Below are 25,154 nucleotides of genomic sequence, written 5' to 3'. Positions count from 1 at the left end.
CCTATAATTTCTACGCAGATGACACTCAGCTTCTTTTCTCCTTCCCCCTTCTGACACCCAGGTGAAGACACGCATCTCTGCGTACCTGGCAGATATCTCAACTTGTGTGTCAGCCCACCATCTCAAGCGCAACCTAAACAAGACGGAAGTGCTCTTCCTCCTGGGGAAGGCCTGCCCGCTCAAAGACCATCACAGTTGACAACTCCACAGTGTCGCCATCCCAGAGTGCAAATAACCTTGGAGTGACCCTGGACAACACCCTGTTGTTCTCTGCAAACATCAAAGCACTGGCCTGCTCCTGCAGGTTCATGGTCACAACATCCGTAGAGTACGACCTTACCTAACACAGGAAATGGTGCAGGTCCTAATCCAGGCACTTGTCTTCTCCTGTCTGGACTACTGCAACTCGCTGTTGGCTGGGCTCCTCGCTTGTGCCATCAAACCCCTGCAACTTATCCAGAATGCAGTAGCCCGCCTGGTTTTCAACCTTCCCATGTTCTCTCATGTCACCCCACTCCTCCACACACTCCACTGGCTTCCAGTTGAAGCTCGCATCCACCACAAGACCATGGTGCTTACCTACAGAACAGCAAGAGGAACTGCCCCTCCCTACCTTCAAGCTATGCTCAAACCTTACACCCCAACCCGAGCACTCCGTTCTGCCACTCAGGTCTCTTGGCCCTCTCACCCCTATAGGTGTTCAAGCTCTTCTCTGTAAGTCACTCTGGATAAGAGCGTCTGCTAAATGACTAAAATGTAATGTAAAATGTTTTCCCAAAGTACCTGACACAACTAACCTATTATTGGTGGCGTTGGGTTAAGGATTCAATTCAATATGACTTTATAATTGCAGTAGTATAACTAGTGCTAGGCCTACAGCAGTACTATGACTCACTCGGGTGGGTTGGGAAGTCGGCACACTCTGTCACGCCCTGACCTTAGTATTCTTTGTTTTCTTTATTATTTTGGTTAGGTCAGGGTGTGACATGGGTTATATGTGTGTTTTTGTCTCATCTAGGGTGTTTGTACTGTCTAGGGGTTTTGTAGATTTATGGGGTTGTTTCCATCTAGGTGTTTATGTAGGTCTATGGTTGCCTAGAGGCAGGTGTTTATTGTTGTCTCTGATTGGGAACCATATTTAGGCAGCCGTCTTCTTTGGGTATTTCGTGGGTTATTGTCTATGTTATGTTGCATGTTAGCACAGTATTTATATAGTGGTCACGGTCGTTTTTTTTTGTTTAAGTGGTCTTCATTAATAAAGAAGAATGTATTCTAATATTCTAACCACGCTGCGCCTTGGTCTACTCCATACAACGATCGTGACACACTCACAACATAACTTTATTTGTTTATCCATTTTTTATTTCACCTTTATTTAACTAGGTACACAAACAACTTCCTTGTAGCAAATAACATCAAATACCTACCAATAGTGTGCTTCCATTTCTATTATAATATAACATGTTCCCAGATGGCTCTGTCTAGAAGTATCACCCTCCTTAGCAGACATGCAATGAACCATGTTGTCACAACTTTCAATTGTCGGCTCTGTTTACATTAGACAGCCCCATCAAGATAGAAGGACAAAGAGGACAGAAACAACCAATAGAAAGGCACCCGCTACTCTAGATTCAGAACCCCATATAAACCAGCAATCAACCCTTGCAATCTTCACATTCATTTCAGTGACTGACACAGACCAAACCAGGAGGATGTCAACTTCTGAGGACTTTGCATTGTCCAGTGAGAATTTGGCAGCAAGGGACAATGGCAGAGGCATAGCATTCCACTTGTAAGTACCACATTTCTTTACTATTATCCTGCTGACAGTTACATGAATTAGTTATTTGCTGAGGGGAGGTTGCCATACCAAATTGTTCTATTTAAGCATATCTGCCACTGACTGAAAGGTTATGCAGTAATAAAACTCATCATTTGCTCAACAGCTTTGATGCAGTTGACTCAGGATACAGTTTGCAACCTGGTGTCATCCCAACCAATTTTGATGTCCAACAATTACAGGTAAGCCTATTTTTGCTTTATTTTTACTGATTTGTGTGCTAATACCCTCTGGTGTGACCATGCCTTGTGAAACATACTATTGACTGATTTGTAGGCAGGCCCAACACCCGACCTCATTTTTATCAACACTCTATGCAAACGCTATCCACAACCCCCATTCTGTCACACCTCTGTGAAGCAGTTGTGATAAAAGCCTATAGGTCTGATGGTGTGATTGGAAGTTAACTTTTACATTATTCTATTGATCAACTCAGATTTCGAATCCAAACAAATCAAATGTTTATAAAAGGGACTCATTGTGTCGTTCTCTTTTGTTCCTGGCCTGCTGTGGTGAGATACCTACACTGTCTAAACCCCCCCCCCCCCCCCCGTGGACTCATGGGGCATGGCCTTTCTCTCCCTCTCTTTGTTCATAATAAATGCGTAATCACAGGCCCCATGAGGGGATAACAATATAAATGTATTTCAAATATTACTTCACTACAGATTCATGTTATAGGGCCAAGCTAACCCAAGCAGTACGGGGCTGGCCTAAATATCCTTCTACCATAGTTGCTCAAACCATGCTGGAAAGGACAATCAAAAGACTACTCGGTCTAAGTGTTGGCACCAGATACACAGTTATCACCTATTATCTTTTCAATCCGAATTAAAGTGTGTCAGTGTGTTAAAAAACACTCCACAATTATTTGTGTTCGAATTTGGTTTAGATTTATCTGAATTTGTCTTTGTTTGGATGTTTTCTAGGAAATGCCTAACCTGCCTAGTCCAAGAAGAAATCTTCATGAATCTGAGAACAACAATGCTATGAGAAGTCCCACGATTGCTCTCTGTTCTTGTGAAGGATCTCCCATCGCCACCATCATTCACCTAATGGCCGAAATGAGTTCACGAGCTGAACTTAAAAACAGACTCCGAAGACAGTTAGTGATAACAATCCAGCAACGTGACGAGTACCAGAGGAGAGACAGAGAAGCCAAAGCCAAAGTGAGGATGTTTGAGAGAAAGGCCATTGTGTTGAGGGCACAGGTCAGTGCTTTACAACCAGGTCAATTCCATTTGCGATCTGGTCAGATCTCAAACAACTTAGTGCGAGCCAGCAGACAAATACAGGTAAGTTTACTTATCTGGCTTGATTAGGATGTGTAGGTAGGGCTGTATTTTTGTGCAGATGCTGAAAGCTAAAGACAAATGGGGTGACAATTCCTTAAACACAACGAGGGCCAAATTTGTGTCAATTACTTGTGTTGAAATTAGATGTAGAACTTTTAGCTTTATTTTGATCTCTTCCAGGAACTGCGTGAACAGGCTAGACAGTATCAAATGCCTATTCCGATAAGAACTGTTCGTGGATCTCAGAACAGTGCTATGAGATGCCATGGTGATACTCTCTGTTCTTCTTGTGGCCAACCTCTCACCTCAATCAGCATACGCCTACGGGCGGTGATGAGATCCCGGCAAGCACTGAAAAACACCTTTCGAAGACAATTCGCGCTGATAATCAAGCAACGTGATGAGCTCAGGACCAGAGCCAGAGAAGCTGAAGCTAAAGGCAGGATTTTGGAGAGAAGGCACATCCTGATGAAGGCACAAGTCAGAGCTGTGCATGAGGCCTACCTAAGAGATATCGAGTTAGGTAATCTCAGCAACCCATAACCAAATGTTGTGTGAACCTTGGGTTCTGGAACCAGGGGATGTGATGTTTGTGAGAAATTGGAAGTTATTTGATAAAGTTATTTGTCACTTACCCAAGTGGCGAGAAATGGCTAGTTATTTGATGCAAGATGATTTGCAGTTGACAGCAAGTCAATAGCCTTATGACAGGCTTCTCTCATGAGAGAGTTAGGTGAAAGAATGAAAATATACAATTAATTCCATGCATTCGTGCATAACAAATTCCATGCATAATTCCTTTGAATACCATAATGATCTTAGCTTTTCTGTACAATATTTTAATAAAAATGTATACATTGTATATATTTATTTTCCCTTTTACCTATATTAAAGTGGATGAGAAAAAAATTATTTCTAATTGCGTGTACGTAACATAAACCATTGACTCTAAAGGAGTGTAGGCTATGTCATGACGTTGCCCTCTTTGGGTACAGCGAGCACTATTTCCCCCTCCCTCTGCACTATTCCCCCCCTCCCTCTGCTCCAGCCCTTTTCTATGCATCATTCAACTACCTCTGTCACACCCAGGCTGCTGTGGTCAGAAGAGGTAGTAAATTCCTAGAGAAGATCCTGCCTCATGGCCAGACAGTATAGAGAGAGTGAGTTTTCATAGAGAGAACAAAGGAGTTTCTTCCACCTCACAGAACTGGAGAACCAAACGACATTTATGTTCTGGAGAAGGTATAAAAGATTGGTGAAGAATCCGGCTACGAACTGGTCCGTTTGGTACAATTTTGTGAATCTCATGGGAGACAATACAGCCACATTACCATAACGCTGTTTATACAATAGCCTCAGTTAGGAGGCTTACATATTTGTTGTATAAGATGAATGAGTGAGGGTGATACTGTTTGTGAAATTGTGTAATGTGATTTTGGACTGTTTAATGAAGGAAACTCCAATTCCCTAAAAAGTTTCACTAAGTCAGGACCTGGCGTCATGAGACAGCCTTTTTCTATGTCCCGAATAAAACCCCCACCTGGGTTTTCTATCAGCAGACCGAGCTTACCTCAATTACGAGATGGCTAAAGGTTGCAGACCAGCTTACCACGAGAGGGCCAAGGTTTGAGTAGAGACCATAAACCTGAGTATAAGCTAAGGTTTGAGTAGATGGCTGAATATTTTAACCATACCACATGGTTAAACTCTTAGACTATCGATACCGACAGAATAAGAACAAGTCTGACATTAATTACTAGTCTGCAGCTAGGAATTCGGCATCATTGAACGCGAAGACCGACAACCGCCGAAACATCTATTCTATAACGACATGAATGAATGTCATTCTGAACTAGCCATTCTAACCACGACAGAGAGAGAGAGAGAGAGAGGGCGGACAGACTTTCCAACAAAAACAAACTTTTCAACAGAGATCCCGATGACACACTGAGCGTAAATATATATATATATATTGCAATTGTTCCCGAATGAGTGAGCGTTCATGCGCAAAGGATTAGCATTTAAATTGTTATAATTATCACTCTAACAAGCCACCATACCGGTTTAGCCCACTAGGGCACATCCCCCTATAATTTCTTTGTAACCATATCTACTTTGTTTGTTTGTGTTATGCATTTCTGTGAGTACTTAGTAAATAAATGATTTTAAGACAATTGATGTATGGATGACTCATAGTGAAGACTGGGTTCGTGCAGATAACCAACTATTTACGACGTTTGGAATGAGACTAACGTGAGGTAAAGAATAATTCATTAAACAGAAGGCTAGGTGATCAGATATTAAAATATCTGAAAGCTATTTTAGGAAAATTATAACTTTTGTAATCTGAATATTTTCTTTGGTGCCCTGACTTCCTAGTTAATTACAGTTACGTGATTAAGTAGTTTAATCACGTAATAATAATTACAGAGAAATTTTGATAGAGATTCCTCTTCAGTTTAATGATGCCAAAGACAACAGCTATTACCAGAAAAAAAGATAACCTTTTAAATTGCTTTATTGTAACTCAACACTTTCAAGGTATATAAAATAATTGTATTAAAGTATAAAAAATATATATATCCTATTTCATGATTAAAGTAGAAGTACAACTATTACAATTATCGCCAAGAGCACATCAACTCCTACTGACCCAAATAAACAGTAAAAACAACCCAAACTAAATCATTAGTTTCATTGATATGGCCTTGGTTAGCAGATAGCACCAATCATTAGCCTGGGTACTATTCTTTTTGTGTCAACATGCCGCTCCTCGTCATGCCAAACATGACAAGGAGTTGACATGATAGCACAAAAAGATCTGGGAGCAGGCTAATCAATCATAGCACCAATGGAACAATTCCGTAACATGATAAGATGATAAATAGACGGATGCTGTATATGACAACGATGCGACAGGGTAGCTAGACAGCTATGGTTTGGTACAGTACATTTGTTAGGTGGGTGGCTAGCTATATAGTGTTGTACAGTAAGGTACAGGACAGAATGATACAGTTTGCTGAGATATCATGAACCGTAAAGGTGAAAACATAATGGACTTAGTAGGACATCAACAACTATAGGACAACTGTAACAATTACTGTAGACAAGCAGGAAGTAAATCCCCAAAACATTCCTTATCCCAGCACACTTCAGTTGGTAGAGCATGGCGTCAGCAATGCCAGGGTTGTGGATTTGATTCCCGGAGCTACCCATACATAAAATGTATGCACGCATAAGTTGCTTTGGATAAAAGCAACTGCTAAATGGCATATATTATTCAACTGGTGACTTTCCGGGAGTCAGGCTCTGATGAAGGTGATTCATGCCTAAACGTAAGCCTATTGTTTTTTTTGTCCTGTCAATACATTTATCAGATTTACCCAGAAACAGAAGGATCCTTTTTCTGTATTCTCCCTGATAGTCACTAGTTAAAGCGTCCTGGGGTAAGGAGTGTTTTTTTTTGGATTTCCAAGTCCCTCAGCCGAACAGATGATTCCTTTTTTGTTTTAGCTGGACTGAAGCGTGTTTGGGTGTACTTTTCCAAGCTGGAAGTGAAGACTGTGTAAACTATTAATGTCTGCAAACAGCACTTTCCTTTCTTGAAAAAAGTGATATACAGTGCCTTGCGAAAGTATTCGGCCCCCTTGAACTTTGCGACCTTTTGCCACATTTCAGGCTTCAAACATAAAGATATAAAACTGTATTTTTTTGTGAAGAATCAACAACAAGTGGGACACAATCATGAAGTGGAACGACATTTATTGGATATTTCAAACTTTTTTAACAAATCAAAAACTGAAAAATTGGGCGTGCAAAATTATTCAGCCCCTTTACTTTCAGTGCAGCAAACTCTCTCCAGAAGTTCAGTGAGGATCTCTGAATGATCCAATGTTGACCTAAATGACTAATGATGATAAATACAATCCACCTGTGTGTAATCAAGTCTCCGTATAAATGCACCTGCACTGTGATAGTCTCAGAGGTCCGTTAAAAGCGCAGAGAGCATCATGAAGAACAAGGAACACACCAGGCAGGTCCGAGATACTGTTGTGAAGAAGTTTAAAGCCGGATTTGGATACAAAAATATTTCCCAAGCTTTAAACATCTCAAGGAGCACTGTGCAAGCGATAATATTGAAATGGAAGGAGTATCAGACCACTGCAAATCTACCAAGACCTGGCCATCCCTCTAAACTTTCAGCTCATACAAGGAGAAGACTGATCAGAGATGCAGCCAAGAGGCCCATGATCACTCTGGATGAACTGCAGAGATCTACAGCTGAGGTGGGAGACTCTGTCCATAGGACAACAATCAGTCGTATATTGCACAAATCTGGCCTTTATGGAAGAGTGGCAAGAAGAAAGCCATTTCTTAAAGTTTTCCATAAAAAGTGTCGTTTAAAGTTTGCCACAAGCCACCTGGGAGACACACCAAACATGTGGAAGAAGGTGCTCTGGTCAGATGAAACCAAAATTGAACTTTTTGGCAACAATGCAAAACGTTATGTTTGGCGTAAAAGCAACACAGCTGAACACACCATCCCCACTGTCAAACATGGTGGTGGCAGCATCATGGTTTGGGCCTGCTTTTCTTCAGCAGGGACAGGGGATGGTTAAAATTGATGGGAAGATGGATGGAGCCAAATACAGGACCATTCTGGAAGAAAACCTGATGGAGTCTGCAAAAGACCTGAGACTGGGACGGAGATTTGTCTTCGAACAAGACAATGATCCAAAACATAAAGCAAAATCTACAATGGAATGGTTCAAAAATAAACATATCCAGGTGTTAGAATGGCCAAGTCAAAGTCCAGACCTGAATCCAATCGAGAATCTGTGGAAAGAACTGAAAACTGCTGTTCACAAATGCTCTCCATCCAACCTCACTGAGCTCGAGCTGTTCAGTCTCTCGATGTGCAAAACTGATAGAGACATACCCCAAGCAACTTACAGCTGTAATCGCAGCAAAAGGTGGCGCTACAAAGTATTAACTTAAGGGGGCTGAATAATTTTGCACGCCCAATTTTTCAGTTTTTGATTTGTTAAAAAAGTTTGAAATATCCAATAAATGTCGTTTCACTTCATGATTGTGTCCCACTTGTTGTTGATTCTTCACAAAAAAATACAGTTTTATATCTTTATGTTTGAAGCCTGAAATGTGCCAAAAGGTCGCAAAGTTCAAGGGGGCCGAATACTTTCGCAAGGCACTGTATTATAGCCATATTGATATTGTATAATTGTAACATATACACACTGAAAATCCACATATTTCATATAGATGAAAAGAGCCCTCTGAAAATGGACCTGGATAAATAAGTGTGTTTGGGGAGAGTATCCTCAGATGGGATAGGTGTCTGTGTGTGTGTGTTCTGAGAGAATTTTTGGGGATGGTCCCCTCAGATAGGAGAGGGGGCCCGCAGAGAGCTGGTGAGGACTAAGTCGCCGAACACGTTGGCATAGGATGCTTTGAGGAACTGGACGTAGTTCTGCAGACTCCTGTTGATGCTGTCTGACTGCTCCAGACGATCCTTCACATCCTGCAGACGCGACTGGTAACGCCGCTCCACCTGAAGGGGAGCACACACACAGTTATGAAATTATCTCTGATTGTGTGTGTAAGGTCAGTATTGTCGTGATTCAATGTCTTTGACCACAATAGGTTTAGAGACTATCATAGATTATAATCAGAGTTTTACACGAGAGATGTGCATTTTTAAAACACTCGCCCACACCTCCTCTTTGCTACGGCGTAGGGTGGTGAGTTCTGTGGCGGTTCTGCTCAACTGTGTCTCTAGGTCCACCGCCTTGGACTGGGTGGAGCGCTCTTTGGTGGACGCACGCTCCCGGGTGTTGGACACCTATACACCAGGACAGAGATACTCCATCAGACAGAGCAACAGACTTCTCACCTTGTTACAACAAAGATAAAACATCCTCAGGGAAGAAAACTATTGTCAGAGTATTTTAGCTGATGTCGTGGTGAGATTTTTGTTGTCTGAAAATGACTGCTCCCCAGCCTCCCCCTGTCCCCAGACAGACCTGTAGTCGGGCGTCTTCTAAAGCCTCCTCCAGCTGGCGGGTCAGGTGGGTGCACTCACGGGACTTCTCCTCCAGACAGAGATGGTTGCTGTGGATGGTCTCCTCCCGCTTGGCGATCACCCCCGCCAGGTCCCTGTTTTGACTGGTGGCCTCCTCCAACTTCCTGTAAGGGAGAGACAGGGTGGGAGGGAGGGATAGGGTGGTTAAAGGGAGAGATAGTGGGGAGGGCTGTAAGACCCAGGTATGCTCACACGGGATACATAAACACACACTAACACTGTACTGTATGTCACTTTGGATATACAGTTGAAGTCTGAAGTTTACATACACCTTAGCCAAATACATATAAACTCAGTTTTTCACAATTCCTGACATTTAATCCGAGTAAAAATTCCCTGTCTTAAGTCAGTTAGGATCACCACTATTTTAAGAATGTGAAATGTCAGAATAATAGTAGAGAGAATGATTTATTTCAGCTTTTATTTCTTTCATCACATTCCCAGTGGGTCAGCAGTTTACATACACTCAATTAGTATTTGGTAGCATTGCCTTTAAATTGTTTAACTTGGGTCAAAACGTTTTGGGTAGCCTTCCACAAGCTTCCCACAATAAGTTGGGTGAATTTTTTGCTCATTCCTCCTGACAGAGCTGGTGTAACTGAGTCAGGTTTGTAGGCCTCCTTGCTCGCACACGCTTTCAGTTCTGCCCACACATTTTCTATAGGATTGAGGTCAGGGCTTTGTGATGGCCACTCCAAAACCTTGACTTTGTTGTCCTTAAGCCATTTTGCCACAACTTTGGAAGTATGCTTGGGGTCATTGTCAATTTGGAAGACCCATTTGCGACCAAGCTTTAACTTCCTGACTGATGTCTTGAGATTTTGCTTCAATATATCCACATAATTTTAATTCCTCATGATGCCATCTATTATGTGAAGTGCACCAGTCCTTCCTGCAGCAAAGCACCCCCAACAACATGATGCTGCCACACCCGTGCTTCGCAGTTGGGATGGTGGTCTTCGGCTTGCAAGCCTCCTCTTTCCCCCCAAACAAAACAAATGGTTATTATGGCCAAACAGTTCTATTTTTGTTTCATCAGACCAGAGGACATTTCTCCAAAAAGTACAATCTTCGCCCCCATGTGCAGTTGCAAACCGTAGTCTGGCTTTTTTATGTCGGTTTTGGAGCAGTGGTTTCTTCCTTGCTGAGCGACCTTTCACGTTATGTCGATATAGGACTCGTTTTACTGTGGATATAGATACATTTGTGCCTGTTTCCTCCAGCATCTTCACAAGGTCTTTTGCTGTTGTTCTGGGATTGATTTGCACTTTTCGCACCAAAGTACATTCATCTCTAAGAGACACAAAGCGTCTCCTTCCTAAGCGGTATGACGGCTGCGTGGTCCCATGGTGTTTCTAATTGCGTACTATTGTTTGTACAGATGAACCAGACGTGTGGAGGTCTACGATTTTTCTTCTGAGGTCTTGGCTGATTTCTTTAGATTTTTCCATGAGGTCAAACAAAGAGGCACTGAGTTTGAAGGTAGGCCTTGAAATACATCCACAGGTACACCTCCAATTGACTAAAATTATGTCAATTAGCCTATCAGAAGATTCTAAAGCCTTGATATCATTTTATGGAATTTTCCAAGTTGTTTAAAGGCACAGTTAATTTAGTATATTTAAACTTCTGACCTAATGGAATTGTGATACAGTGAATTATAAGTGAAATTGTAAACAATTGTTGGAGAAATGTCCTAACCGACTTGCCAAAACTATATTGTGGAGTGGTAGAAAAACGAGTTTTAATGACTCCAACCTAAGTGTATGTAAACTTCAGACTTCAACTGTAGTAGTCAGGGGCGCAACTTTGGTGGGGGGGACATACTTTTAAAATTATTATTATTTTATTTTTATAGTCGGATAAACACTCCAAACAGCCTACCCGAACGCTCGGAGGCGTCCACAGGTCCTAAAGCACACCATTGCCTCGTTTTGTATCACATTCCAATGACAAAACTGGGGGGGGCAGAAAAATACATGTCCTCCCCGTCCCCAGCGAAAGTTGCACCCCTGATATTAGTTATCATATTACAAACACACACAGGAACATGCACACTGTACACACATACAAACTCATACTGTTCAGTGTGTAATGATATTCATGCCTGTGTCAGGCTCTGGAATGGCCGTAACTGTCTGACCTCTCTAGACTCTCCACACAGTTTTGCAGCTGTTTGTTCTCCTCCAACAGCACCGAGTTCTTCACTCTCATCAGCTCCACCTGGGTGCCTTGGTGCTCCACCTAGAGAGAGACACACACACCACCCATTAATAAACCATTAATAACACCATTAAAGCCACAGTCTGGAAGCATACCATTACGTTTTGTGTGCAGCACACACACCATGCTCAGGTCAGCCAAGGTGGTTCCCACCTCCCATACACACACACACTTCCCCCCCCCCTTCACACCTTCATGCGCAGGTCGGACAGGGCAGTGGTCAGCTCGGTGCTGTGTTTCTCCTGGGCGTGTTCCCTGTCCTGAGCTTCCTCCAGTAGGACCTCGGTGCGCCGCAGTGCCTCAGGAAGAGGCTCCAGCTCTGTCAGCCGGCCCAGCAGCTTCCTACGCACCACCTCCAACTCCCTCTCCATCTGGTCCCGGACCTCCCGCGCCTCGCATTCCGTTTGTCCCAGCCTGGCACAATACTCGTCCGCCTTCGCCCGCGTCTTCACCACCTGAGTGATGGGCAATGCACAGATGCAGTAACACAAATAGGGCATCCAGGAACAGTGCACGCACGCACACACACACACATAGTTATTTATTTAAGCAATAAGTTGAAGTCGGAAGTTTACATATACTTGGAGTCATTAAAACTCGTTTTTTTTTTATTACCTTTATTTAACTAGGCAAGTCAGTTAAGAACAAATTCTTATTTTCAATGACGGCCTAGGAACAATGGGTTAACTGCCTGTTCAGGGGCTGAACGACAGCTTCCGGTTACTAGTCCAACGCTCTAACCACTAGGCTACCCTGCCGCCCTCAACCACTCCACAAATTTCTTGTTAACAAACTATAGTCTTGGCAAGTCGTTTAGGACATCTACTTTGTGCATGACAAGTAATTTTTCCAACAATTATTTACAGACAGATTATTTCACTTATAATTCACTGTATCACAATTCCATTGGGTCAGAAGTTGAATGTGCCTTTAAACAGCTTGGAAAATTCCAGAAAATTGTGTCATGGCTTTAGAAGCTTCTGATAGGTATTGACTAAAATTATGTCGATTAGCCTACCTTCAAACTCAGTACCTCTTTGCTTGACATCATGGGAAATGTTTATTTTTATTTTTTTACCTCCACAAGTCTGGTTCATCCTTGGGAGCAATTTCCAAATGCCTGAAGGTACCACGTTCATCTGTACAAACAATAGTACGCAAGTATCAACAGCATGAGACCACGCAGCCGTCATACCGCTCAGGAAGGAGACGCGTTCTGTCTCCTAGAGATGAACGTGCTTTGGTGCGAAAAGTGCAAATTAATCCCAAAACAACAGCAAAGGACCTTGTGAAGATGTTGGAGGAAACAGGTACAAAAGTATCTATCCATAGTAAAACAAGTCCTATATCGACATAAACTGAAAGGCTGCTCAGAAAGCCACTGCTCCAAAACCGTCATAAAAAAGCCAGACTACGGTTTGCAACTGCACATGGGGACAAAAATCGTACTTTTTTAGAAAAATGTCCTCTGGTCTGATGAAACAAAAATAGAACTGTTTGGCCATAATGACCACGGTTATGTTTGGAGGAAAAAGGGTGAGGCTTGCAAGCCGAAGAACACCATCCCAACCATGAAGCACGGGGGTGGCAGCATCATGTTGTGGGGGTGCTTTGCTGCAGGAGGGACTGGTGCACTTCACATAATAGATGGCATCATAAGGATGAAAATTATGTGGATATATTGAAGCAAAATCTCAAGACATCAGTCAGGAAGTTAAAGCTTGGTCGCAAATGGGTCTTCCAAATGGACAATGACCCCAAGCATACTTCCAAAGTTGTGGCAAAATGGCTTAAGGACAACAAAGTCAAGGTTTTGGAGTGGCCATCACAAAGCCCTGACCTCAATCCTATAGAAAATTTGTGGGCAGAACTGAAAAAGCGTGTGCGAGCAAGGAGGCCTACAAACCTGACTCAGTTACACCAGCTCTGTCAGGAAGAATGGGCCAAAATTTACCCAATTTATTGTGGGAAGCTTGTGGAAGTCGACCCGAAACGTTTGACCCAAGTTAAACAATTTAAAGGCAATGCTACAAAATGTAGTGTATGTAAACTTCTGACCACTGGGAATGTGATGAAAGAAATAAAAGCTGAAATAAATCATTCTCTCTACAATTATTCTGACATTTGACATTCTTAAAATAAAGTGGTGATCCTAACTGACCTAAGAAAGGGAATTTTTACTCGGATTAAATGTCAGGACTTGTGAAAAACTGAGTTTAAATGTATTTGGCTAAGGTGTATGTAAACTTCAGACTTCAACTGTATATGGCCAATATACCATGGCTAAGGGCTGTTCCTATGTACGATGCAAAGCGGAGTGCCTGGATACAGCCCTTAGCCGTGGTATATTGGTAATATACTACAAATCCCCCGAGGTGCCTTACTGCTATTATGAACTGGTTACCCCTGTAATTAGAGCAGTAAAAATAAATGTTTTGTCATACCCGTGGTACACGGTCTGAACCCGCTTTGCGTCGTGCATAAGAACAGCCCTTAGCCGTGGTATATTGGCCATATACCACACCTCCGCGGGCCTTATTGCTTAATTCTCTTTCATTTAGTATATTATTGCATGTTTGTGGGCACTGTATATGGGTACGACGTGGGCGTATACTTGTGTGTGTGTGCGCTTGTGTGTGTACATACCTGGGTCTTATAGCTGTCTACCAGGCTCTCGTATTGCTTCACAGAGGCTTTGACTTGTTGTACCTCTGACTGGGACAGAGCCAGCTTCTCCTCCACAGCAGATAACCTGGCCTGAATGAGGGAAACACACACATATGGCTGTCAGCCTGCAGTACAGAACGGTGTACATGTGTGTACCAGAATAAACTGACCGCAAATCGGTGTTATGATGCAATGAAGCAATCTATTATCTGGTCAGCTAAATCTATGAAAAATGAATTACATTTGTATCTTTGTAATGTACTGAAACCAGAACCAACACGTACTATTTGTTAGGTACCGGGTAGAGATGGGATTCTCGTAAAATAAGAAAGTGGATTGGTACAGAAACAGATTAAAGGGGAAGGGAAACACTAGGCTTTAGAATGTCAGCTAACTGTAACGTTGCTTAGCTTTACTTCCTAAAGTGTTTACATTCCCCTTTAAAGCCCAATGAAAAATATCCATTCAAAGCGATTTCTAGTCCAACTTCCAGACTAAAATGAATCTGTCTCCGGGAAACTGGCCCAAAAATGTCAAGTGTTATTAATCCATTGTCATCATTGACCTTGAGGCTCTGGTTCTGTAGCCTGGCGTGGGTGCCCTCTGTGGTGAGACTGTGCAGGCGGTCCAGGAGCCCCTCTCTCTCGGCCCGGCCCTTGTCCTCTCTCCCATGGAGCTGCTGTGTCAGGTCTGACATTTGGCTGCACACACACAGGGTGGAGCAGGATGATAAAAATTGGATTATGAAGGATTTACGTCAGCAGGGCTTTATGTTAGACCATGGGGGTTTATACTGTGTATTTAAAGACACTATTCTTGTATTCATTCTAATATTTCTACTACTGTACATTACATTTTAGTTACTGTTTATAAACACAGCATATTTATTAATATACTGGATTCTTGATGTAGCACACTCTAATATATCTACTGCTTTACATATCATTCTTAGTCTACACTACATGACCAAAAGTATGTGGACACCTGCTCGTCGAACATCTCATTCCAAAATCATGGGCATTAATATGGAGTTGGTCCCCCCTTTGCTGCTATAACAGCCTCCACTCGTCTGGGAAGGCTTTCCACTAGATGTCGGAACATTGCTGCGGGGACTTGCTTCCATTCAGCCACAAGAGCATTAGTGAGGTTGTGCCCTGATGTTGGCCGATTAGGCCTGGCTCGCAGTCGACATTCCAATTCCTCCCAAAGGTGTTCGATGGGGCTGAGGTTAGTGCTCTGTATGGGTCAGTCAAGTTCTTCCACAAACCATTTCTGTATGGATCTCACTTTGTGCACGGGGGCATTGTCATGCTGAAACAGGAAAGGGCCTTCCCCAAACTGTTGCTACAAAATTGGAAGCACAGAATCATCTACAATGGCAATGTCATCCTTGTCATAGACTGTTCTCTCTGCTACCACACGGCAAGCGGTATCGGAGCACCAAGTCTAGGTCCAAAATACTTCTTAACAGCTTTTACCCCCAAGCCATAAGACTCCAGAACAGCTAATCAAATGGCTATCCAGACTATTTTCATTGCCCCCCCTCTTTTAAACTGCTGCTACTCTCTGTTTATTATCTATGCATAGTCACTTTAACTCTACCTAAAACTGAATTGTTGGTTAAGAGCTTGTAAGTAAGCATTTCACTGTAAGGTCTACACCTGTTTGTATTCAGCACGTGACAAATAACATTTGATTTGCTGTAGCATTAAGATTTCCCTTCACTGGAACTAAGGGGCCTAGCCCGAACCATGAAAAACAGCCCTGACCCTTATTCCTCCTCCACCAAACTTTACAGCTGGCACTATGCATTACGGCAGGTAGCGTTCTCTTGGCATCCACCTAGATTCGTCCTTCGGACTGCCAGATGGTGAAATGTGATTCATCACTCCAGAGAATGCGTTTCCACTACCCCAGAGTCCAATGAGCTTTACACCACTCCAGCCGATGCTTGGCATTGTGCATGGTGATCTTAGGCTTGTGTGCGGCTTCTTGGCCATGGAAACTCATTTCATGAAGCTCCCGATGAACAGTTATTTTGCCAACGTTGCTTCCAGAGGCAATTTGGCACTCGGTAGTGAGTGTTGCAACCAAGGACAGACCATTTTTAAGCGCTATGAGTTTCAGCACTCGGTGGTCCCTTTCTGTGAGCTTGTGTGGCCTACCACTTCGCGGCTGAGCCGTTGTTGCTCCTAGAGGTTTCCAAGTTGACCGGGGCAGCTCTAGCAGGGCATACATTTTACAAACTGACTTGTTGGAAAGGTGGCATCCTATGACGGTGTCACATTGAATGTCACTGAGCTCTTCAGTACGGGCCATTCTACTGCCAATGTTTGTGTATGGAGATTGCATGGCTGTGTGCTCGATTTTATACACCTGTCAGCAACATGTGTGGCTGAAATAGTCAAATCCACAAATTTGAAGGGATGTCCACATACTCTTGTATATATTATGTATCTTGTGTAAATTAATCTGGTGTATACAGTATACTGTATATGTATAGATTGCATTTGGATTACTGTTACAGTTTTATTTGGGTTTTTAATCAATTAGTACAGAAATTCTTGATTTGTTTTTTGGTTGTGGATTATCTGTGTACTTCTTTGACATTTCACTGCATTGTTAGGAGCTAGTAACATGGGCATTTCACTGTATTCCCTATAAGATCTGCTAAACGGCGTATGCAACCAATGACTTTGATTTGACTATATTTTACATTTGACATATTAATGATTGTGCTTGATTCTGTGTCCCCTCTTATTTTGAGAGAAAGTGGTCAATCAACTGAAGCATCTCTCCCTTTCTCTCACCTGTTGAGGACTGAGACCTCCATCTCTAGCTGAGTCTTGTCCTTCATTTCCTGGGCGTGGCGACCACGCCAGTTCTCTGCTGCTGATAGGGCCTCTGCCATCTGATTCTCCTGTGAAGTCAACAATATCATCCAATAGATTTGAACATTATTTAAGCCAGGCCCCGCAGTGCTACACGGTACATCTGGCTGTTGTTCTAGCCCATTACTAACAAAGATTGACTAATCATCAAGCTATTCTTCTGTGGGATATCTTGTTCCTAAGCACTGATTCAAGGTCAGTTTTTTAAATAAAAATTAGACACAGTTAGGCCACCTTCTCCTCCCCTTCACCTACCACATCCAGTAGCTGGGTGCTGAGCTGCCCGGCGGTATCTTCGCTGCGTTCAGCCCGGTGTTTCTGGGCCCGTGTGGCCCTCTTCAGGTCCTCTTTGTCGGCCTCCGCCTGAAGTTTCAGACCCCGCAACTGCTCCAGCAGGTGACCCATCTCTCCCTGCTGCTGACTGGCCGCCCGCTCCAGGTTCTTGACAAATCCGAAAGCAGAGGGTGAAAAAAAACATACAGGAAGAAATTGTCTGCAGAAGAAAAAATATTTGTAGTGGGAATGATCTTTTCACTTTTCTTTTACAATAAGGCATAGGCAAAGTATGTAAATATAGCAAAATGAAGCTGCTCCAGAGCAAGATGAATTGCGTAATAAACAGAATCCACACAACAAACATGTCACTCTACCTTGATTTGCACAGCAAGGCGGTTGTTGTCAGCCTCTTTGCTGCGTAACAGGCTCTGCAAGTGTGCCCGAGTAGACTCCAGCACTTTAGACAGTTCGCCTGTGGTCTTAGCATTCTCCTGGAACATCAACAGACAGAAAATACAGTATCGTAATCATTAAAATAATTAAATATTTGATGAACACGCTGCGAGTGTGTGAGACACATTACTGCCTCTGTACTTCACCTTCTCTGTGTCCAGAAGCGTAGTCAGTTGCTTCACCTCCCTCTCTTTCTCTTGCAATTTCACCACAATATTCTGTGTGATGACATGCCATGTTTATAATATGCTTATAGTGTAATGTATGCGTTACGAATGACACAGACATTAACTTCAGTAGGACCTTCTTCTATTCATCAACTGCCCCAAGAGCACAAACCATTTTGAAGAGGACATTTTGGTGATTCGTAATTCAAGGAATATTTTGCTGACAGACAATGGCTTATTCAAAGAAACACACCGAGTTTTCTGCCTCTGTGTCTGTCAGCCTCTTCAGAAGTACATCTTTCTGTTCTGACATCCTCGTGGATTCCAGCTGTTCAAAAAACAAACAAGAAAAACAGCCACCACAACAGGTAAAAGTGCAGTTATAAGAGAGGGCCTTATTTCGGGCCACAACATGAGATTGTGAGTTGTAATTGGCTTGCTGCCTCATCCTGCTCCTGAAAGTCATTGATTCCTCATCTTGTCAGCATTTTCACCATCCTGGAAGTTGTTGAAACTTAGGGGTTCAAGTAGGGTTATGGTTCAGGGTAAGTAAAGTATCTTTGCTAATCATGTTGTGGCCCTAAATCAAGGCATGTTATAGCTAAAAGTAAGTTCTACTCTACTGCAGGCCAATCTGACCTCTACTGGCCTGAAGCATGTACCTCACGTCCGTGCTGTTCCCTCAGTAGGTGGCGCAGCGTGCGGTTGGTGGCCTCAAACGTCTCCAATTTCTGGAGCAGCAGCTCCTTCTGACGCGCCAGGAGGGAAGACTCAGTCCCAGACATCCTCTTTTCCAACCAAATTAAAGAATTTCATATTTCAACACCTACATTATACCCTGAGGTTGCACCTACCATATGCATTTTGAAAACATATATTGGTTTCTTAGCATGGTTGGGGTCAATTCAGTCAACTGAGGAAGTTAACTAATATCCCCTCTGAAAATAACAAATAGTCTGAATTGGCATGTCAATCCATCCCCTGAATTGAAATTGTGCTGAACCCCATAACCCTGTCTCTGTTGTCACTCACACTGGTGCTGACACTCCTCATCTTAGTGACGGTCTCTCTGAGGGCTGACACCTGTATTGCAGCCTCTGTCCCATCTATCTCAGCCTCCATCAACTTCCTGAGCAGAGTGTCCTTCTCCAGCTGCATCGACTCCATAGACCTCTCTAGTCTGGACAGATGTGTAGGCAGACGTCGTGTGAGAGGCAGAGGAATTGCAGATTGTGAATATGGGACACAGAAAGGAAAGCTTGTTGTATTATAAACTGGGTGGTTTGAGCCCTGAATGCTGATTGGCTGACAGACGTGGTATATCAGACTGTATACCACATTTATTTTTACTGCTCTAATTATGTTGGTTACCAGTTTATAACAGCAATAATGCATCTTGGGGGTTTGTGGTATATGGCTAATGGTTCTACCACACCCCCACAGGCTTTATTGCTTAATTATACACTAAGTATACAAAACAATAAGAACACCTTCCTAATATTGAGTTGCACCCCCTTTTTCCCTCAGAACAGCCTCAATTCGTTGGCGCCTGGACTCTACAAGGTGTCGATGCTGGCCTATGTTGACTCCATTACTTCCCACAATTGTGTCAAGTTGGCTGGATGTCCTTTGGGTGTTGTACCATTCTTGATACACACGGGAAACTGTTGAGCGTAAAAAACCCAGCAGCGCTGCAGTTGTTGACAGAAACCGCCGCACCTGGCACCTACTACCATACCCCGTTCAAAGTCACTTAAATCTTTTGTCTTGCCCCAAGGCTTAAAAATCCTTCTTTAACCTGTCTCCTCCCCTTCAATTACACTGATTGAAGTGGATTTAACAAGTGACATCAATAAGGGATCATAACTTTCACCTGGATTCACCTGGTCAGTCTGTCATGGAAAGAGTAAGTGTTATTAATGTTTTGTACACTCAGATTTTATTTTACCCTTATTTTACCAGGTAAATTGACTGAGAACACATTATCATTTAAAATCAAATCTAATTTTATTGATCACATACACATGATTAGCAGATGTAACTGCGAGTGTAGTGAAATGCTTATGCTTCTAGATCCGACAGTGCAGCAGTATCTAACAGGTAATATCTAACAACTCCACAACAAAACCTAATACACACAATCTAGTAAAGGGATGGGATGAGAATATATATGTATAAAATATATGGATGAGCAGTGACAGAGCGGCTAAGATGCAATAGATAGTAAATAATAGATAGTGAAGGATACAGTATAAAACATATGAGACATTCTTAAAGTGGCAGAATTAAAGTGACTAGTGTTCCATTTATTAAATTGGCCAATGTTTCCAAACTGTAAGTAGGCAGCCGCCTCTCTGTGCTAGTGGTGGCTGTTTAACAATCTGATGGCCTTGAGATGGAAACTGTTTTTCAATCTCTCTGTCCCAGCTTTGATGCACCAGTACTGACCTCGCCTTCTGGATGGAAGCGGGGTGAACAGGTAGTGACTCGGGTGGTTATTGTCCTTGATTATCTTTTTTTCTTCCTGTGACATTGGGTGTTGTAGGTGTCCTGGAGGGCAGGGAGCTTGCCCCCGGTGATGCGTTGTGCAGACCGCACCACCCTCTGGAGAGCCCTGCAGTTGTGGGCGGTGCAGTTACCGTACCAGGTGGTGATACAGCCCGACAGGATGCTCTCAATTGTGCACCTGTAAAATTTTGTGAGGGTTTTCGGTGACAAGACCCATTTTTTCAACCTCCTGAGGTTGAAGAAGAGCTGACATTGAGTGAGAGATTGTTTTCCTGACACCACCCCCCCGAGGGCCCTCACCTCCTCCCTGTAGGCTGTCTCGTCGTTGTTGGTAATCAAGCCTACCACTGTTGTTTCGTCTGCAAACTTGATGATTGAGTTGGAGGCGTGCATGCCCACGCAGTTGTGGGTGAACAGTGTATACAGGAGGGGGCTGAGAACGCACCCTTGTGGGGCCCCAGTGTTGAGGATCCTACTTTCACCACCTGGGGGTAGCCCGTCAGGAAGTCCAGGACCCAGTTTCACAGGGCGGGGTCGAGAACCCAGGGTCTCAAACTTAATGATGAGTTTGGAGGGAACTATGGCGTTGAATGCTGAGCTGTAGTCAATGAACAGCATTCTTACATAGATATTCCTCTTATCCAGATGGTATAGGGCAGTGTGCAGTGTGATGGCGATTGCATCGTCTGTGGACCTATTGGGGCGGTAAGCAAATTGGAGTGGGTCTAGGGTGACAGGTAGGGTGGAGGTGATATGATCCTTGACTAGTCTCTCAAAGCACTTCATGATAGAGAGCCCACAGTCTTTGGAAGCAGGCCGCGTCTGTGGCACTGTATTGTCCTCAAAGCACACAAAGAAGTTTTTTAATTTGTTTAATTTGTTTTTAATTTGCCATGATGGTATGAGAGCCAGATTGGGAATTTCAGCCAGGACACCGTCATATCATTGTATGACATTATAACAGGCCAGTGATATTTTGCATGGCTCGTGGCTCTTGATAACTTAACTTTTGGCTCCCGACAATAAATCAGATGTTATATATAAAGAACTATTAAATAGACCTTATTTTATTACAAGGACTATTAATGAGTTAAAGGCGTCTGAGAATGATGGCTCATCATCACAGTCATAACAACTCTGGACAACAAATACCTGCAGGCAACAGGGTATTGAATCCCATCTTCCTCTCTGTCTGCCACTCACTATCGGTTTCCCTCTCTACTTTCTGACTAACACTGTCAATAAAATACAGTACATTTTTAATACAGGGCAAAAATAAGAAAATAAGTTAAAGCTGTAACGTTACGAAAACAAAGTCAATTAAAATAAACTATGGTTTCAAGTGCATCTGTCTGGTCCATACCTGCTGGTGCAGTCGCTCTCGTCCAGCATCTTCTCCATGGAGTGGCGCAGACGGGAGTTCTCCCTCTCCGTGACCTCCAGCTCATTGGCCACCTCGGCCAGCTCCTCCTCCTGCTCCTTGATGACCTGCTGGGAGGCGCTAAGTTTCTCAGACTGCCGCTCCAGCAGCTGCTCCTTCCTTCGCAGCTCCACCTATACACACACACACACTTATAAGATTAAATAAATGTTGTATCAAGAGGTAGGGAACTAGGGGAACTTGTGCATCCGGTCCGAAGGAGAATTTTACAGGAGGGACAGACCACACTTTTGAACGTGCTGACCTCAGTCATCAGGCTGTCAATCTTCCTCTCATACTGGTTGATTCGTCCATGCAGCACTTCCTCCTCCTCTGACGAGAGGTTGGCAAATCGCAGCAGAGAGTGGGAGATCTCAGACTGAGGTAATGGTGTGATCTCCAGACGATGAGTAGGCCCCTGAGACATGAATAGATTCAGTGACCACAGACTCTGGAAACATTGCTTCTTTTGATCCATTTTATAACATATTATTGAAAGGGTTGATAGGATAGTCTTGAAATTAGTTATTTTATAAAGATACTGCTTTAATAGGCGTTTGGATACATTGTATTAGTGGAAATTAAGATAAATAGACAGACAAGATAAAAGGAGTGAATAGCATGTCAGACCTCCCATTTGTAGGAGGCATCCCGTATGGAGGCCTTCCCAGGCGGTATCCACGGCACTCGTGTCTTGACCTTTGCAGTAGGTCGCAGGTTCCCTCCATCGCCCTTAGTCTTACCCTAAAAAACAGACAGCATAAAACTCAAGGGAGACATTATGCTTTTACATGTAGTGCATGGTATACAGTATCAAATAGCATAAAAGAAAGGAGTATACATTCAGAGACCCTTGGAAAGAGTGTAAAACATATTCTCCATGCTTTTCGTATCAATTCAGCACCTCAGGCCCTGAATCAGAACTGTATTGATAGGAAACTAGGACATCTAATGAACTTTTCAAAGTGTTCCCCTGAAAAGGTTTTTCCAACCAGTGGTGTCCTGGCAGGGCTCCTACTCTTCTTCACATGCACAGGCGTGGTCTCATTCACGTGCACATGTAGGGGTGGTGAGATTGATCGGGTTCTCAGTGCTTTTTTCTGTAAAAAAAAGAAGAAGCTGTGTGTCAACTACGCAAAGGCCACAAAATAACTCCCTCATCAGCTCAACCTTTCTATTGTGGCCCAGCATTACCACACTATGCACTGTCAGAAACAGAGTCAATGGTGCAAAGCAGGCCTTGATAAGGGACAGTTTCACTGGGTACATCATCAAACACAAAAATCAAGGAAATTGGGGCAAGTGTAAACAAACAAGGTGGGGTTGATTCACTGTCAGATGTGATTCTTGTTTAGTAGGAGATTGTCTGTCAATCAAAAGATAAGCAGTTAGTTAGATAGCCATTATACTAACATGCTAGATAGATACGTCGCTTATGAAATATAGTAGATACCACATGTAATGGCCTGGTAGCGTTAGCTAGCTATTTGGCTAAACCGAGTTTCTGCTAAGACAGACTGCGATGTGGAGAAATTGATTAGCTAAAAATAAGTTGAAGTGTCTACTGTAGCATTATCATCAGAAGTCACTCACCATGTGAAAACCCAAATATTCCTCGAAATGGTAGATTATGTATATTGTGAAATATATTTTACTTAGCTTGCTAGCATTTCATTCAACAGGCAAAGCTTCCTCCAAAACACCATTCTTCCGGTAGACTAGCATTCTGATAGGTGATTGGCTGATTCAAAACTTTGCTGATCTGTGATTGGAGCAAAGAACTGACCTTGGTGTTTTATGGTCCACGTTGTTGATAGCAACGGGTTCCATAGAAACTGTCCAAGCCTACACAAGTTTGTTTTGGCTGGGGTTGCTCTCCTCTCCTGGGGTCATGGTTAGAAGTGCTTATGCAGCAGGTTAGAATAATTAACTTAGCAGGTTAGGATAATTAGGTTAGGTTAAGGTGAGAAAAGGTGTTACATTAGGTAAAATGCAAAATGCATGACCTTTTGACCTTAATTTACCAAAGCTGGATTTGTTCTAGCCATGACTATCCTGGCTGTACTCATGATGGCAGTAGTTAGGTGGTCCAACTAATGATGAAAATTAGCCTAGATCAGTGGTTCCCAACCGGGGATCCTTGGCCTATCCACAGGGGATACTTAAGAAGAATCATGAGACCATAGGCTTACTGGTAAAATTCCCACAAGGGTGTACTTCAGGTGTACTCCGGGCAGAGCAAAATTCAGTTGGTGGTACAGTAAGCAAAAAAGGTTGGGAACCACAAGCCTAGATAAGACAGCTGTTGTGAACTAAGTCACTTTTAGGTACAGCCACAATAATATAATATAATTCTAGAATATCATTCTAGAATGCAGTGTAACTAATAGAAAATAAAATAATACAATATAATAACTTTATTTTTCCTAGAGGGATGTCAGCTGTGGCAAGTGGCTTTCGCAGTAGATTATAAACAAACAGCTACATTCACACATGTTAATGACAGACTATAGTTATGTGATGAAGCTAGAAGGACTGCAAAACTGATCAATATCAGAGTTTCCCAGACCCAATATTGTTTCAGTTTATATAAAAAATCCAGATCATCAATGTTGTCTTGTAGATGTCAATGTTTTTTTTAATGTATTATTCTTTATAGGTTTTTTTCTTTACTGATGGAGTTTGTACCACTTCCCCCAGTCACCCTGTCAATGTTGAGGTCTCGTTGGTAGGGGACAGTTCCATCAAATTAAATTAGGCTCAGGGTGACCCTCAATGTAAACCAATGTTCTAATTGTTGTCAGCTCTACCTTCTGTGGTTGCCACTTATGTCTTGTCCTACTCGTACACAACATTATGGGATGTGTAGCCTATCACCTGGTCCACATGATGTGAGGTTAGTTATGGGTTCTTATAGTAATTTGTCAGCTGTGGTGTCCATCATTGAATTGAAGGAACTGTGGGATCATTTCAATACTAACCAAGGATCAGTGGAAGAGTGTACTCTTCAATCTGCGCAAGGCACTGTCCAGTACTGCATTCATACTGTAAACAAAGCAAAACTTGTATGCACAATATTCTCAGGTTTAAATCCTACTTATAACAGATGCAAACAGGCCAACACAATGTTAATCCACATGTTCTGGTCCTGATTCTAATCACTTATTGTAGATCTATTGGTCCTTCATATTCATTTTCATTTCTGAAATTACATGTTTTTAACAGGACCATTTTCACAACTAAACAGGGCAGTCCTACAGAGTCTGTCAAACCTGCCTCTCGCTGTCTCTCTCTCTCACAGCGAGAGGCACCCA

The 25,154-nt window shown here is 42.8% G+C and overlaps 1 protein-coding gene across 1 annotated transcript; it reads right to left on the bottom strand.

The window, feature by feature from the left end:
* Positions 1–8,353: 8,353 nt before the first annotated feature.
* On the bottom strand, positions 8,354–23,404 carry LOC139408393 (outer dense fiber protein 2-like). The gene is given in 19 exon segments (XM_071152200.1): positions 8,354–8,704; positions 8,870–8,995; positions 9,177–9,339; positions 11,379–11,479; positions 11,650–11,913; positions 14,105–14,215; positions 14,691–14,826; positions 16,936–17,045; positions 17,272–17,457; positions 17,667–17,783; positions 17,892–17,963; positions 18,166–18,240; positions 18,575–18,700; positions 18,945–19,092; positions 21,784–21,974; positions 22,106–22,258; positions 22,471–22,584; positions 22,833–22,955; positions 22,957–23,404. Coding segments are annotated over 19 exon segments (2,643 nt in total). The 5' UTR covers positions 23,113–23,404; the 3' UTR covers positions 8,354–8,533.
* Positions 23,405–25,154: the final 1,750 nt, after the last annotated feature.

Source organism: Oncorhynchus clarkii, chromosome 5 (assembly GCF_045791955.1).
Source record: "Oncorhynchus clarkii lewisi isolate Uvic-CL-2024 chromosome 5, UVic_Ocla_1.0, whole genome shotgun sequence".
Classification (NCBI taxonomy): domain Eukaryota; kingdom Metazoa; phylum Chordata; class Actinopteri; order Salmoniformes; family Salmonidae; genus Oncorhynchus; species Oncorhynchus clarkii.
Note: the sequence above shows the minus strand (reverse complement) of the source record. Positions and strands in the feature narration are given on the sequence as shown.